Source organism: Pempheris klunzingeri, chromosome 2 (assembly GCF_042242105.1).
Source record: "Pempheris klunzingeri isolate RE-2024b chromosome 2, fPemKlu1.hap1, whole genome shotgun sequence".
Classification (NCBI taxonomy): Eukaryota; Metazoa; Chordata; class Actinopteri; order Acropomatiformes; family Pempheridae; genus Pempheris; species Pempheris klunzingeri.
This window is the reverse complement of record NC_092013.1, coordinates 18,607,182-18,618,894: the sequence shown is the minus strand read 5'-3', so window position 1 is coordinate 18,618,894 and position 11,713 is coordinate 18,607,182. Positions and strand designations below refer to the sequence as shown.

Genomic DNA, 11,713 nt, shown 5'->3' with positions numbered 1-11,713 from the left:
TGCCCGTCTTAACATCTCAAATGATAGAACCAGTTTTAATTGATAAATGACTGAAAAACAGATCAAAATGTTGTTGATAAGCATTTAATAGTATGTGAATAATTCAGAGTAATCTTTTAGCTGTGGATAAAAAATGTTTTGGTGTGGAAGCTTTGCCCCGGGACACATAGACACTGTTGATTACTGTTGCTCTGCTGCTTTTCCTCAAGATCTTGATCAGCTGACAGTGTTACTCATCTCACTTCTGACAGAGTTTGCAGGTAGTCAAACACACTGTCCTGTATTCACATCACATACGTTTCTGTGTTTAGCCGTCACAATATGGAAATATGAAGCCCAAGGCCATGGGGCCCCGAGTTCACCCACCCAAGAAAGACTGAAAGGAAAGATGGGAAGGAAAAGAATGAAAAATGAATACGAATCACTGTAACACCTACACAACTCTTAATGTTATTGTATACAAGGAAATCCACTCATGATATACATTATATAGAAGTGAGGGGAGGCCCATTAGTCCAGTGGGCTCATTCATCTTTAAATCAGGTCACTTACTATAGATGACTGGGCAACGCATTCATGAAGCTGCTGCTGCTGCTGCTGCCTTTTATCTTGGCACTGAGCCTTTCCACTGGAAGAAACTAAAGTGTCTCAGAACCATTATGTATTATCTTCCTTGCATCCAATCACAAAGCGGTAAAATGTTATTTATATATAGTCCAAAGCAACAATTCACCTGAGGGGGCTTCACAAGCTGTACAGTTTCCAACACCCGCTGTCCTTAGACCCTTGACCTGGATTAGAAAAGACTTACCAAAAACACCTTTTTAACAGGGAAAAATGGATGAAGCTGCAGGAGGAGGAACAGTGTCAGCACAAATTTGGTTTTCAGAGGTGGTCGAGGAGATCAGCACAAGCATAAGCAACTTCCTCAACATGATAGAAAAACAGATAATGTGGAAGAAACTGATGTCAAAAAATAATGAAGGCTACATTGACATTTTTCCAAAATACCTGTAGCAGAAACACATGCCAGTCTTAGACACGACTTACAGCCTAATTTGAGAAATAGTCTACAGTGGAGGATTAACATCCACGCTGCTCCGTGCTCTCAGTCAGTCACAGTCTGTGGACAGAATGGCAGAACGTTAACAAAAACCTGTGAAAGAGGGAACAACAGTGTCAATGTTGGATGCTGTGTTATTTACATGTTCAGTATTTTCATCTTAACATGTTCATGTAACATGAATTAAGACCCAAGTTTGCATCTTTATAGTGGCTCTTAATAATTAAAGAAGAATTTATTTTAATGTTTTTATAATTGTACACCATTTTCACATATTTTGTATGATTGTGTCCTCCGTTTGGTTTTTCTATTGCTGTATTAACTCGGCTATATTGTAAATGAGGCCGCTTCCTCAATATACTTCAGAGTTTAAAATAAATAAATAAATAAACAAATTACTCTTATATTCTTAAGGAAGCTATGATTTGAAATACACTTCTTTTGTTAGACATGTTAGGTGTAGTCGCATAAAATATAGGTATCTGTATCGGTATCGCCGATACCAGCCTGAATTTTACTCAGTATCGGATCGGAAAGGAAATCAGTGGTATCGAACATCAGTAGGGAGGGAGGGGGTCAAACTGTTCACGGTTACTTCATAACCAGTCAGTAGGGGGCGGTGCTGGGTTGGATGGTAGCTGTGGCCGCAGAAGAAGAAGAGGCTAGCTGCCGTAAATGAAGTAGTCGAAGAAGAAGAGGCTAGCTGCCGTAAATGAAGTAGTAGAAGAAGAAGAAGAGACGTTTGAAGACAGCGAGCCGTCCCTGTCCGTGAGAGACTGTGAACGGAGATAAAATCCACGGCGAAGGTGAGTAAAGAGTGGCTGTTTTTAACATAACGACAGACGCAGTGAAGTACCTCTACCTTGTGTAGCTGGAGATGTAGCTACGAAGCTAGTTAGCCGTTTGGTTTGAAGACAGCAGGTAGCTAAAGCTAAGTAGCTAACAGCCGACGTTAACCAAACGTTAGCTAAATCCGTGCCCACCATCTTTAATACAAATAAACACAGCAGTGTGTGAAGGTGCTAGTCTGCAGATGGTGATTTAGAAGACAAAACAGCTCAGGATCGATATATTATCTGTTTTTATCACCCGGTCCGTAGCGGGTGGAGTGACCGCTGCAAAGCTTTGTTGGTACCCGCGCGTGACACCGTGGCTCAGGCCTCGCGGGTGGCGCACGAGCTTATGAGCGCGCACGGAGGCGGTAACACTCAAAAAGAGTTTTATTAGAAACACATCACACGAACCCCAAGTCTGCGTCCAGGAGCTCTCAGCTCTGCAGCTCAAACCACCCCACAGTGGAAATGCTGTCTAGTTCAGGTGTGGTCTCCTTCACTCATGACGAACCCAGCAGGAGCAGAATAACAACATGATGCTGCCTTTAGTCGACTCCCCAGCAAACACTGGACACTGTAGGCAACACGTGTTTGTTTGAGTATTTGTTGTGTGGCTGCTGTAGTTCCTGGATAGGACAGGTGCTTTTCTTGCCAGCTCTGTGCTGCCAGGAGGATTTAATGAAGTGTAGAAAACACTTACCAAGACCTGGACTGTTTCTGTTTTTATATAAGTTATTGTTGGTTTTTATCAAAAGAGAAAAAATGTTGCTTTTCAGTGGTTGAGAGATTTAATGACCTTAAATGTAGATGGATCTCACTGGTGTCTATTAGATTCTGCTTTGGGAGACAGTAATAAGTGTAATCTGTTATTATTTGAGGTGATTTACTTCAGTTATTGATCTAAAAACAAATGTTTCCTTTCAGGCGTTTGCTGCTTTTGAACTATGTGAACACAGAGTCCAGGGCATCCAGGTTCAAGTTAAGGTATGTAAGGGGCAGCTCCCTAAAAGCCTTATGTAAATTACCTCCAACCATAAGTGTAATGTAACAACATGCCCTCACTTTCCAACCTCAGTTTGTAACTTTTGTGTGTTGGGACTGAAAACCTCAGGAGATTCTCTTTTGCTGAAACAATCTTGAATATCCCACAAACATCAATTCATCCTGGGGACTTTTATGAGCGTTGGTTTCTTTGAACATTTGAATTTTGGCGTTTTCAAGGTGACCATATGCCTGTGATTTCGTTTCATCAACGCGATTTTCATCAAGACGTTTTCACCATTTCAAGAGAAGAGGATGATGCAAACAAATGCTGCGTTTTGATTGGTGTTGTCTGAACAGCGATATCGTGAAGTCCTACAGCCTTAACTTGGCAAACTGTTCTTGCGAAAAGAAATGTCTCTAATCGCTACACTGAAATGCTCACTAATTCTACAGCGAGACCAAGATTGGATGGGCGCTGTGACCCTTAACTTATATAATGAAACATTTTGTGATTGCATTGATTGCAATCCTAAAGTTGTGGACAAAGTTTCACAACAGTTTTCCACACGGCAGACTTGACGCTGTGTCCATCTCTGTGGTTATCGGTGCCATTTGCTTCACAACAACTGCAGCATAACTTTGCGATTTTGTTTACCTTTGGGGGTTCGTATTTCGTATCGTGAATCGTGACTTTTTCACCATTAACTTCCGGTCAATTTTTAACAGTTTTGACAGGCACCATGTCCTGAAGCAACTAGTTACACATGGATGTGTGCGCCTTAGTTTTTCTGTTTAACACCACTAGTACAGGTTCACTCTTTCTAAAACGTTCGCCACGGTGTGCTTTTTCACATCAGTTGCCTCTGTAGCCTTGTCCTTTCTTAGCATGGGAAATTTAGCATCTATCATAACATGGAAGTGTACGCTCACTGGTTAACATGAAGAGAGTGATCTGTATTTTATGTAATGTACCAGTTCAGTCTATTCTATACTGTAACAAATTATGTTGCCAGTTTATTTCGCTATATTCACATCATGGTGCAGTAAAGGTGTGCCTTTTACAACAGATCTACCACCTCTGAAAATCACTTCTTATTCAGCTTTCTTTGTTTTTCCAACACTTTTCTTTACAATACCAGATTTCAGTTTGGGAGACATCAACTGAGAATTAATTTAGCCCAAACACATTGAATTGCTCAATGTTGGGACATTTTTTGAATGATTTCCACCTATTGAAGCCCTTCGATGGGTGAATAACTACGTCATTCAGAGTGTTATCCGATTTTTGTGGATAGTTTCGGAGAAATGTTTAATTTCCCTAATAGCCACCCTCCTGGAAAAACAAAAGTAAAGACCGGTGAAAGCCCAGCAAGTTCACTTTTGTCCGATTAGGAATGGTTACTCTGCGGCGCTTCATGAAATGACGCTTGAGCGTCACTCAACCACAATGAGTGAAGAGGGCTACTTATGCAAGGCTACATCTCTGCATAAGGAAATTTGTATCACAGAATTTGCGCTGCGGACTTTCATTTGTGTTTGTGGAACACATTGTACCCTCATGTAGTTAAAGTCAAGCCCTCACAATATAAAGGTCCATTGCAGTCAGAACTAAATTATATCCTGCAGTGCAATCGTGCACCAGAGAAATGCAGAACCATAAAAATAATGTTTAACGCAAGGTTTCAGAATAATTTGCAGTTTAATCCGCACTACTAATGAAAAATGTGCTACATTTCAAAATGAATTTGATTCAGCTTTTCCATTGTGTGAACTTTGATGTGACATTGATCTGCAACAGCTCTGCTAAAACTTCTTTTATCCTTCCAAGGAATTTGATCTCTTCTCTTAACTCACTGACGTTTCAGGATCGCGGACGACTTATTTATTTTCGAACGAACCAAACTTTTTCAAGCATTTGAGACGCACGAAGCAAGAAACCAGTAAACCTTGGGATCGAGTCATGTCTCGCCGAAGAAGCCGCAGCGCATCACCAGGGCGTTACTCGCGCTCCTGCAGCAGTAATGAGCCTAGAGATTTGGAGAGACGGATTTTTGTTGGGAATTTGCCGACCTCCGACATGGAAAAGAAGGATTTGGAAGACCTGTTCAGCCCATACGGGAAGATAGTCGGTCAGTAAATGCAATACAACCAATAAGTTGTCAGTTTAAATTCACGAATCAGGCTGATTGTCCCTGAATGTCACCCACTGTTGGAGTATTTTTAAAAGCAATTTTAAATTGCTTTTAGATGTCTACTAGCATTAACATAGCATTTTTCATAAAATGCAAGCATGTAAAATGAATGATGTCCCTACTGATAACTTTTTTTTAAAGTGGGTAAATTGGTAGGTATCCAAAATGTTCTTCAAAATTACCCTAAATGATCCCACTTAAAATGTTCCTCTTCCAGGCGTATCCATGTTTCGTGGGTTTGGATTTGTACAATTTGAACGCATTGAGGAAGCCGAAGCTGCAAAGGCGGCCCAAAAGGGTCGAATATATAAAAGTTATAAAATAGGTAAGCTTCGACTGCAGTGGATGTGATTGTCCGGCTCAAAAGGATAGGTTTTTATTGATGCACAGCGAGCAGCACAACCAACTTATTTAAAGATTAATGCTACATTTTTTTTTGTGTAAAGAATTTGATGACATGTTGGTTTAAATGTTAATCCTGAAAATAATCTGCTTTTGTGGATTTGGTGTTTTAAAATGCCAGCAAAGAAAAATAGCAGAAATACGCTATTTTAAGGATTAACAGTTGACCAGTGATGTGTGGATAAATGCTGTATATGAAAGCTAGAGATGCCAACTATTCATCTAGTTAGGAATAATTATAGGCCTAAAATATATTGTCTTTTTTTTATTCACCATTTTAATGATGTGATATGCTACATCCATTAAATGAAATGCCTAAAACACCGGTGATAAAAGTGGAACACCACATTATCCTTAAGTAATGTCAGAAAAGTGTAGGTTGTATGATATGACCTACAACTAGCTTAGATCAGCCTTTTTTCTACTTAATCCTGTCTTTTTGTAGCTATATTACAGTATTGGCTTACAAAGCAAATAAACAAGTGCATTATTCAATGCTGGCAAAGCCAGAAATTCTGATATCTTGTTTTTATTTGCAACATCGTTGTGGAATTTTCTTCAACATGGATTCAATTGTGTCACTTCAGTTGGCACTTGTGGTTTCCGGGATTTCTGAACGCCAAATTTGAAGTTGAAAACTAATTCACACATTCAAGCTTTGCTAAATTTTAGCCAATTTGAAATGGGAGAAAAGAATTCCTTCTATTGGTGTTCATCTTAAACTCAATTCGACAGATTTGGCAACGCGATTTGCTGCATTTTGACTCTCGTCCAGTTTGGACTTTCAAGCTTGGATATTGGAGCTCAGTTTCATTTGGATCGAAGAAGTGTTGACGCGGCCATTCCATTCTGCGTGAACAAATAAGCTGATTTACATGTCACTGTTATGTTCAACGTTTGGATTGATTTATTTTCAGATGTAAATATGGCAGTGGAGCGACGGCAAGCTAAACCTCAATCCCAGCAGAGCCCTCCACGAAGGTAAAGTAACGCGAAATGGGTGTGAAGAACTACCATCGCCTTCGAGGTTGTCGGTAAAAAAGAGAAAGCGCATAACCTTTTCGTCAAATGTCATTTCCACCAGTGGTGAGATTCGCTCGATGGAAGCGGTCGTACCATTAGATGGTTTTGTGATGGTTTATGGGACGGTCAATATTTCACCTTTTTTAAATTTAAATTTCCAGATGTGTTGAAATAAAGAAAAGCACCATGTGAATGCAGTTTAGTGTCTTTGTCTCAAAGATTCTTGCCTTATGGCTTTTCAATGTCTGAACAGACATTTTCAATGCTTTATAGCCTGAATATACATCTTTCTGGCTGAAGGAACCCGTCTGCCCAGCCACATATCTGTTAAAAGGTCCATGTCCTACAACATGGCCTTTTACTTAAATTAGGTGTGACAAACGCATGAGTTGAAGAAACTAATCTTGTGTTTTTGGATGAATTATTTTGTGAACAAAAGTGTTTTTAAATGTTAACTACATTGTTCATCTCCACATTTGCTAACTAGCAGCTGACTTCTTCCCTGCCTTTTTGACACATTGCTCCATTTCTCCAACACGCACCAACTAACAACTTAAGATCATAATAGATTAAATAATAAAACATTGATGACGTAAAACCAGTCAGCACTGCATCATGTCACATTGGGGACCCATTCTAACAATGTTGCTCCATAGCACTGCTAGCTTTAAAAACAAAAACTATTACCGATGTTGGCCAGTGATTAGACTGAACGCTAAGCTCTGATACGTCTTTGTGTGGTGACACTGTAACCAGTTCATAGCTACTACTTATTCTGAGTAGTCTTAAAACAAATGCTTTTCTTACCACTCTTCCTTGAAACGTTTTGAGGTCAAGGAAAGCAGTGAAGACCAACCTTAGAGTGCACACTTTGAAGAGAACTGAGGAGACTGAAGTAAAACTGTTGTCTTATGAAACTGAGAGGCCTGTCGAGTGGCCCTATGTATCCTACCTAAAGGCAACAGAAGAGTGAGCACTCATCTACTTTTTCTTGGACCAAAAAATTGTAGCAGCACCAAACATGACACTTGGATACACCCGTAGTCAGTTCACAATTTTAGGAACTTGTTTTCTATTTCTACAGTTTGCTTAGAAACATCATGTATCTCGATTCTTGGACACCTTCACATGTAGAAACCGAATTTTCTGTGAAATAGATATATCTTTCTTCCTGTTTTGGAAATTGTCCAAGATGAGATCAATAACTTGTATTAGACCTTTACAGTTCTATTTTTTTTTTTTTTTAAACTGTGACTCACATTTGCAGCATGGGAATATGGCGTCCTGAAGAACACAATGCAAGTCATTGTCAGCAAAATAAACTGCTTTGTTCAACAATGTTAAACAGCGAAGGTTCGTGTGTATTTTTAGAGATGGATTTATGGTCAATGAACCTCAGATGGTCGACGAACCGATATTGTTGCGTTCACAGATCACCGGACATTTTCGTCGTTCGTTGTTGAAAGGACGCTTATCGGGATCACCTCCTGGATTGAACTGTACTTAGCAGCTTATTGCGAAAACGATAGCTGCTTTCCGTTGGTCTGCTTTGATTGTGCGAATGAATATATGTTCCATCTTTTAGTACTGATTAAATACAAATTAGTTGGATTAAAGTGAAAATACCGACTGTAGACCTGTCCTCGCCAGTCGGGGACAGAAATTCCTGTTACCCTCTTGTAGTTTCTCCTCTTAACTCCAACCTTCCCGGCACTGACTGGTAACTCTTCTCTCAGGGCCCCCTACGGCAGTTATGGGGAGAGCAAAGAGCCTCGGCCTCGGTCACGTTCGCCCATGTACCCATCCCGTGACGGGCGGGATGGACGAGAGCCTCGGGACAGCCGTGATGGGAGGGATCCAGGAAGAGAGCCGAGGACGGGCGGACACTCGCGTGACCATGACTACCGTTACCGCAGCTCTGAGAGCAGAGACAAGGACATCAGAGGGGACCTGCGGGACTCTGCATACAGGTGAGTCCTGACACTCGGCTCATTGGTTGGAAATCCAATGCTAAGCTGTTGCATGTTTGTCTGAACCTGAAATGTTTTAATACAGCAGAGATGACTACGACCGATACTACCGCAGTGGAGGTGGTACTGAGGACTTTTACCGAAGGAAGGATGAACCCTACAGGGACCCTTACAGAGACCCCTGGAATGGACGCCGTGAGTCGGAGGGTACGTGTGCTCTACAGTGTGCATGTGGGGGCACGGCGCCATCACTTAGAAAAATGACTACTCAACAACCTAAACTATTTTTATTTAAACTGCGTATGTAGAGTTGGAAACAAATGTTTAAGTGAATTTCATTTGTGTTCTAAAGATCCATTTCAGTATAAAATGTTGTGCACTGCTGCGCTCTCTCTCTGTCTGTCCAGATTCAAATGCAGAAAATGATGCTGGCATTAAACTTTCTAATCCCGCCCACCCCCCTCTTCATCTGTAGATGATCGCGCTCGACCAGAAGAGCGGCGGCGTAATGAATTGTACCGGCAGTACTACGAAGAACTCCAGCGGCGCTACGACACTGACCGCCCTGTTGACTGCTCTGTGATCGTCGTCAACAAGGCACAAAAGTATGTCCACTCTCTGCTCTTCACAGGAAACATGGATGTTGGACCACAGACGTGTCTGTAAATAAAGACGGGCATGTGGGATGTTGTCATTTCATATCGCACCTGTGTTTGTGTTTGTGTCTGCCCGTGTGTACGTGTGCTTCAAAAACAACTGTAGGGAGTATGCTGAGACGGTTGGGCGCAAAGTCCGTGACTTGGGCATGGTGGTAGACCTGATCTTCCTCAACACAGAAGTGTCACTAACGCAGGCGCTGGAGGATGTAGGCCGAGCCCGCACTCCCTTCGCCATTATCATCACCCAACAGCACCAGGTCCACCGGTCTTGTACTGTCAACATTTTGTTCGGCACGCCACAAGGTAATGCAGCACACTAATGTGCACCTGTTGGGTCACTTTGGTCACACAAAAAGTAAAGAGGATGGACTGTTTTACACGCTAACATGCGCTGGGTGGGTCCTTCTTGCTGTAGAGCATCGAAACATGCCAATGCAGGACGCCATGATGCTGGTCGCCCACAACTATGATGCCTACAAAGTTGAAAACCGTGAAAAGGAACGTGAGGAAATTGCCAGGAAAGCTGCCAAGATGGCGGATGATGTGTTACTCAGGGAGCCTGACAGAGAGAGCCACCCCATTTCTGTGCTCACCGCCATCACACTGCTGTCTGAAAACAGGTATCCACTTTAAAATGATCGGGACTCGTCAAAGTGCTGCGTGACGTTGACTTAACACAAAAATCTTCACAGTTAAAATAATATTTTTTCCTGTGTGGCAGATTTGTAACCCCAGAGGAAATGGACAGTCTCATTGCATATCTGAAGGACAAAAGAGCCCGACTACTACGAAGTGCTGGAGACCCTCTTTCAGGTGGGAGGAAAAATGATTTCATTAATATAAATAATGTAGTTGAATATTTTCCATTATTTATGTATCTCTAAGATGCCCCCTAAATATCTCTAACTCAGACTGCTGAAGCTTCTTTTTAACTTCAGCTCAACTTCAAAATGCATTTTTGTACAGAATAAAGACTGGATTTTGTCCTGCGTCTCTGACTTTAGTATTATGTGAAAGAGGAGGAACTCTTTAAATGTACGTCTACAATAGACTTAAAAATGCTCTAATGCAGCTAATTCTAACTGAGCCTGTCCTCTTACAGCTCCAGCCCACGTTGCAGCTCCTGCAGCAGGACACCACGACATTGCACCCTCAGGTGCAGGACTGCCACCCCCTCCATCCCTCTCTGCTCACACAACCCCACAGTCCAGCCACCTCGGCCTGTCGGCTGGTGCGGGCGCCTCGGCTAACCCCAGCCATCAGCAGGACCTGCAGGCTAAAATCCTCAGCCTGTTCAACAGCGCCACTGGAGCTTCTGCGGGCACTGGAGGCCCGCCCTCCTCTGTGTCCCAGTCACAGGCCTATGGCTCCCACGGCCCGCCCTCTGCTGCGAACCAGCCCCGCCCATCTCTTCCATCTGGGTCCCAGGGTTACGGCACCCCACCGGGCCGCATGCCAGTCGCACCAGGCGGGCAAAGACCCCCCACCTCTGCTGCGGGTATCAATTTTGACAACCCGAGTGTGCAGAAGGCTCTGGACACCCTCATTCAGAGCGGACCGTCCCTCAACCACCTGGTGGGCACTGCCGTGAGCCAGCAGCAGCCCCCCAGGCAGACACCCGGCATGGGCCAGACCCCACCCATGTCCATGTACCCCCGACATTACTGATGGGCCTAATGTGAGGTCCGCCGCCCCCTCTGACACAAACAGACGCCACATCTGCTCTCCGTGCAGTGAATTTACCAGCTGTGTGTAGGTAGACTGTAGGAATGTTTCGTAAAAGCTTTTTGAAGGTTTTATTTTATTTTATTCTGGTTATTGTGTTCAGTTGATTGAATTTGATGAATTATTGAGCCCGCCTGTGGGTCTCTGCTTTGAATTGTTAGCCAGAAGATAATTATCCAGTCGTCTGACACGTGAGCTTAACTATGAGCTGTGTAAAATACAGTTTATTTTGGTTCAAGTTCTTTTCCAACCGTGATCTGTGTTGTGTGTTTTATAGTTTTGCACAGTGTCCTTTTTAATTTGTAACATTTCCATTGTCGGTACAAGACAAGATTAAAAACTCAAGACACAGTTGCTGTAATAAAATGGTATTGGTTTATTGCATTTTGTGCTGACAAATCTATAAAATGGAACGGGTATCGCCAGAAGCCATAGAGATATAAGCATTTGAAATGTAAGATAAAACTACTTTTTCCTCTTTTTAATGTACCATGAAACACAATAGAGAATAATACATGTTTTTTTATTTTAGAATATTTAACTTACACTGACACAAAAAAAACACCTCCACACTAACTGTATTTGATTTATTTACACGTAGCCCCCTCCCACCCCCGCCCCCAGCGGTTACAAGTGCACATGTACACACATACACACTCCCACAGAACTGAAAGGAACACACTACGGCTTTACCATAAGACTAGGTACAGTATCAAGGAAGAGTAATGAACGGTTCTGAATGGAAAAACATTTTCATAGTACTGAAATTTGATACAGGTGTGTCTTTGTGTGTATGCTGTATATATCATCTATATCTACATCCAGTACAGTGTTTCAAGCATCCATACAAAATGTTTCCAAC

The 11,713-nt window shown here is 42.2% G+C and overlaps 1 protein-coding gene across 3 annotated transcripts; it reads left to right on the top strand.

Annotated features, from left to right (window-relative positions):
• The first annotated feature begins 1,792 nt into the window (after positions 1–1,792).
• On the top strand, positions 1,793–11,211 carry ncoa5 (nuclear receptor coactivator 5). Of its 3 annotated transcripts, XM_070846783.1 has the most exons (12): positions 1,793–1,869; positions 2,821–2,880; positions 4,746–5,009; positions 5,290–5,397; positions 6,392–6,455; positions 8,234–8,467; positions 8,553–8,674; positions 8,943–9,072; positions 9,230–9,429; positions 9,542–9,746; positions 9,848–9,939; positions 10,229–11,211. In XM_070846783.1, exons 3-12 carry the CDS (start codon positions 4,841–4,843, stop codon positions 10,792–10,794), a joined length of 1,890 nt encoding a protein of 629 aa, XP_070702884.1. In that variant the 5' UTR covers positions 1,793–1,869; positions 2,821–2,880; positions 4,746–4,840; the 3' UTR covers positions 10,795–11,211. The 3 variants fall into 3 exon arrangements, with proteins under 3 accessions (XP_070702884.1, XP_070702892.1, XP_070702877.1); XM_070846791.1 differs by lacking the exons at positions 4,746–5,009; positions 5,290–5,397 and having other exon boundaries at positions 8,553–8,680; positions 9,227–9,429; XM_070846776.1 differs by lacking the exons at positions 1,793–1,869; positions 2,821–2,880 and having other exon boundaries at positions 4,455–5,009; positions 8,553–8,680; positions 9,227–9,429.
• The last annotated feature ends 502 nt before the right edge of the window (positions 11,212–11,713 follow it).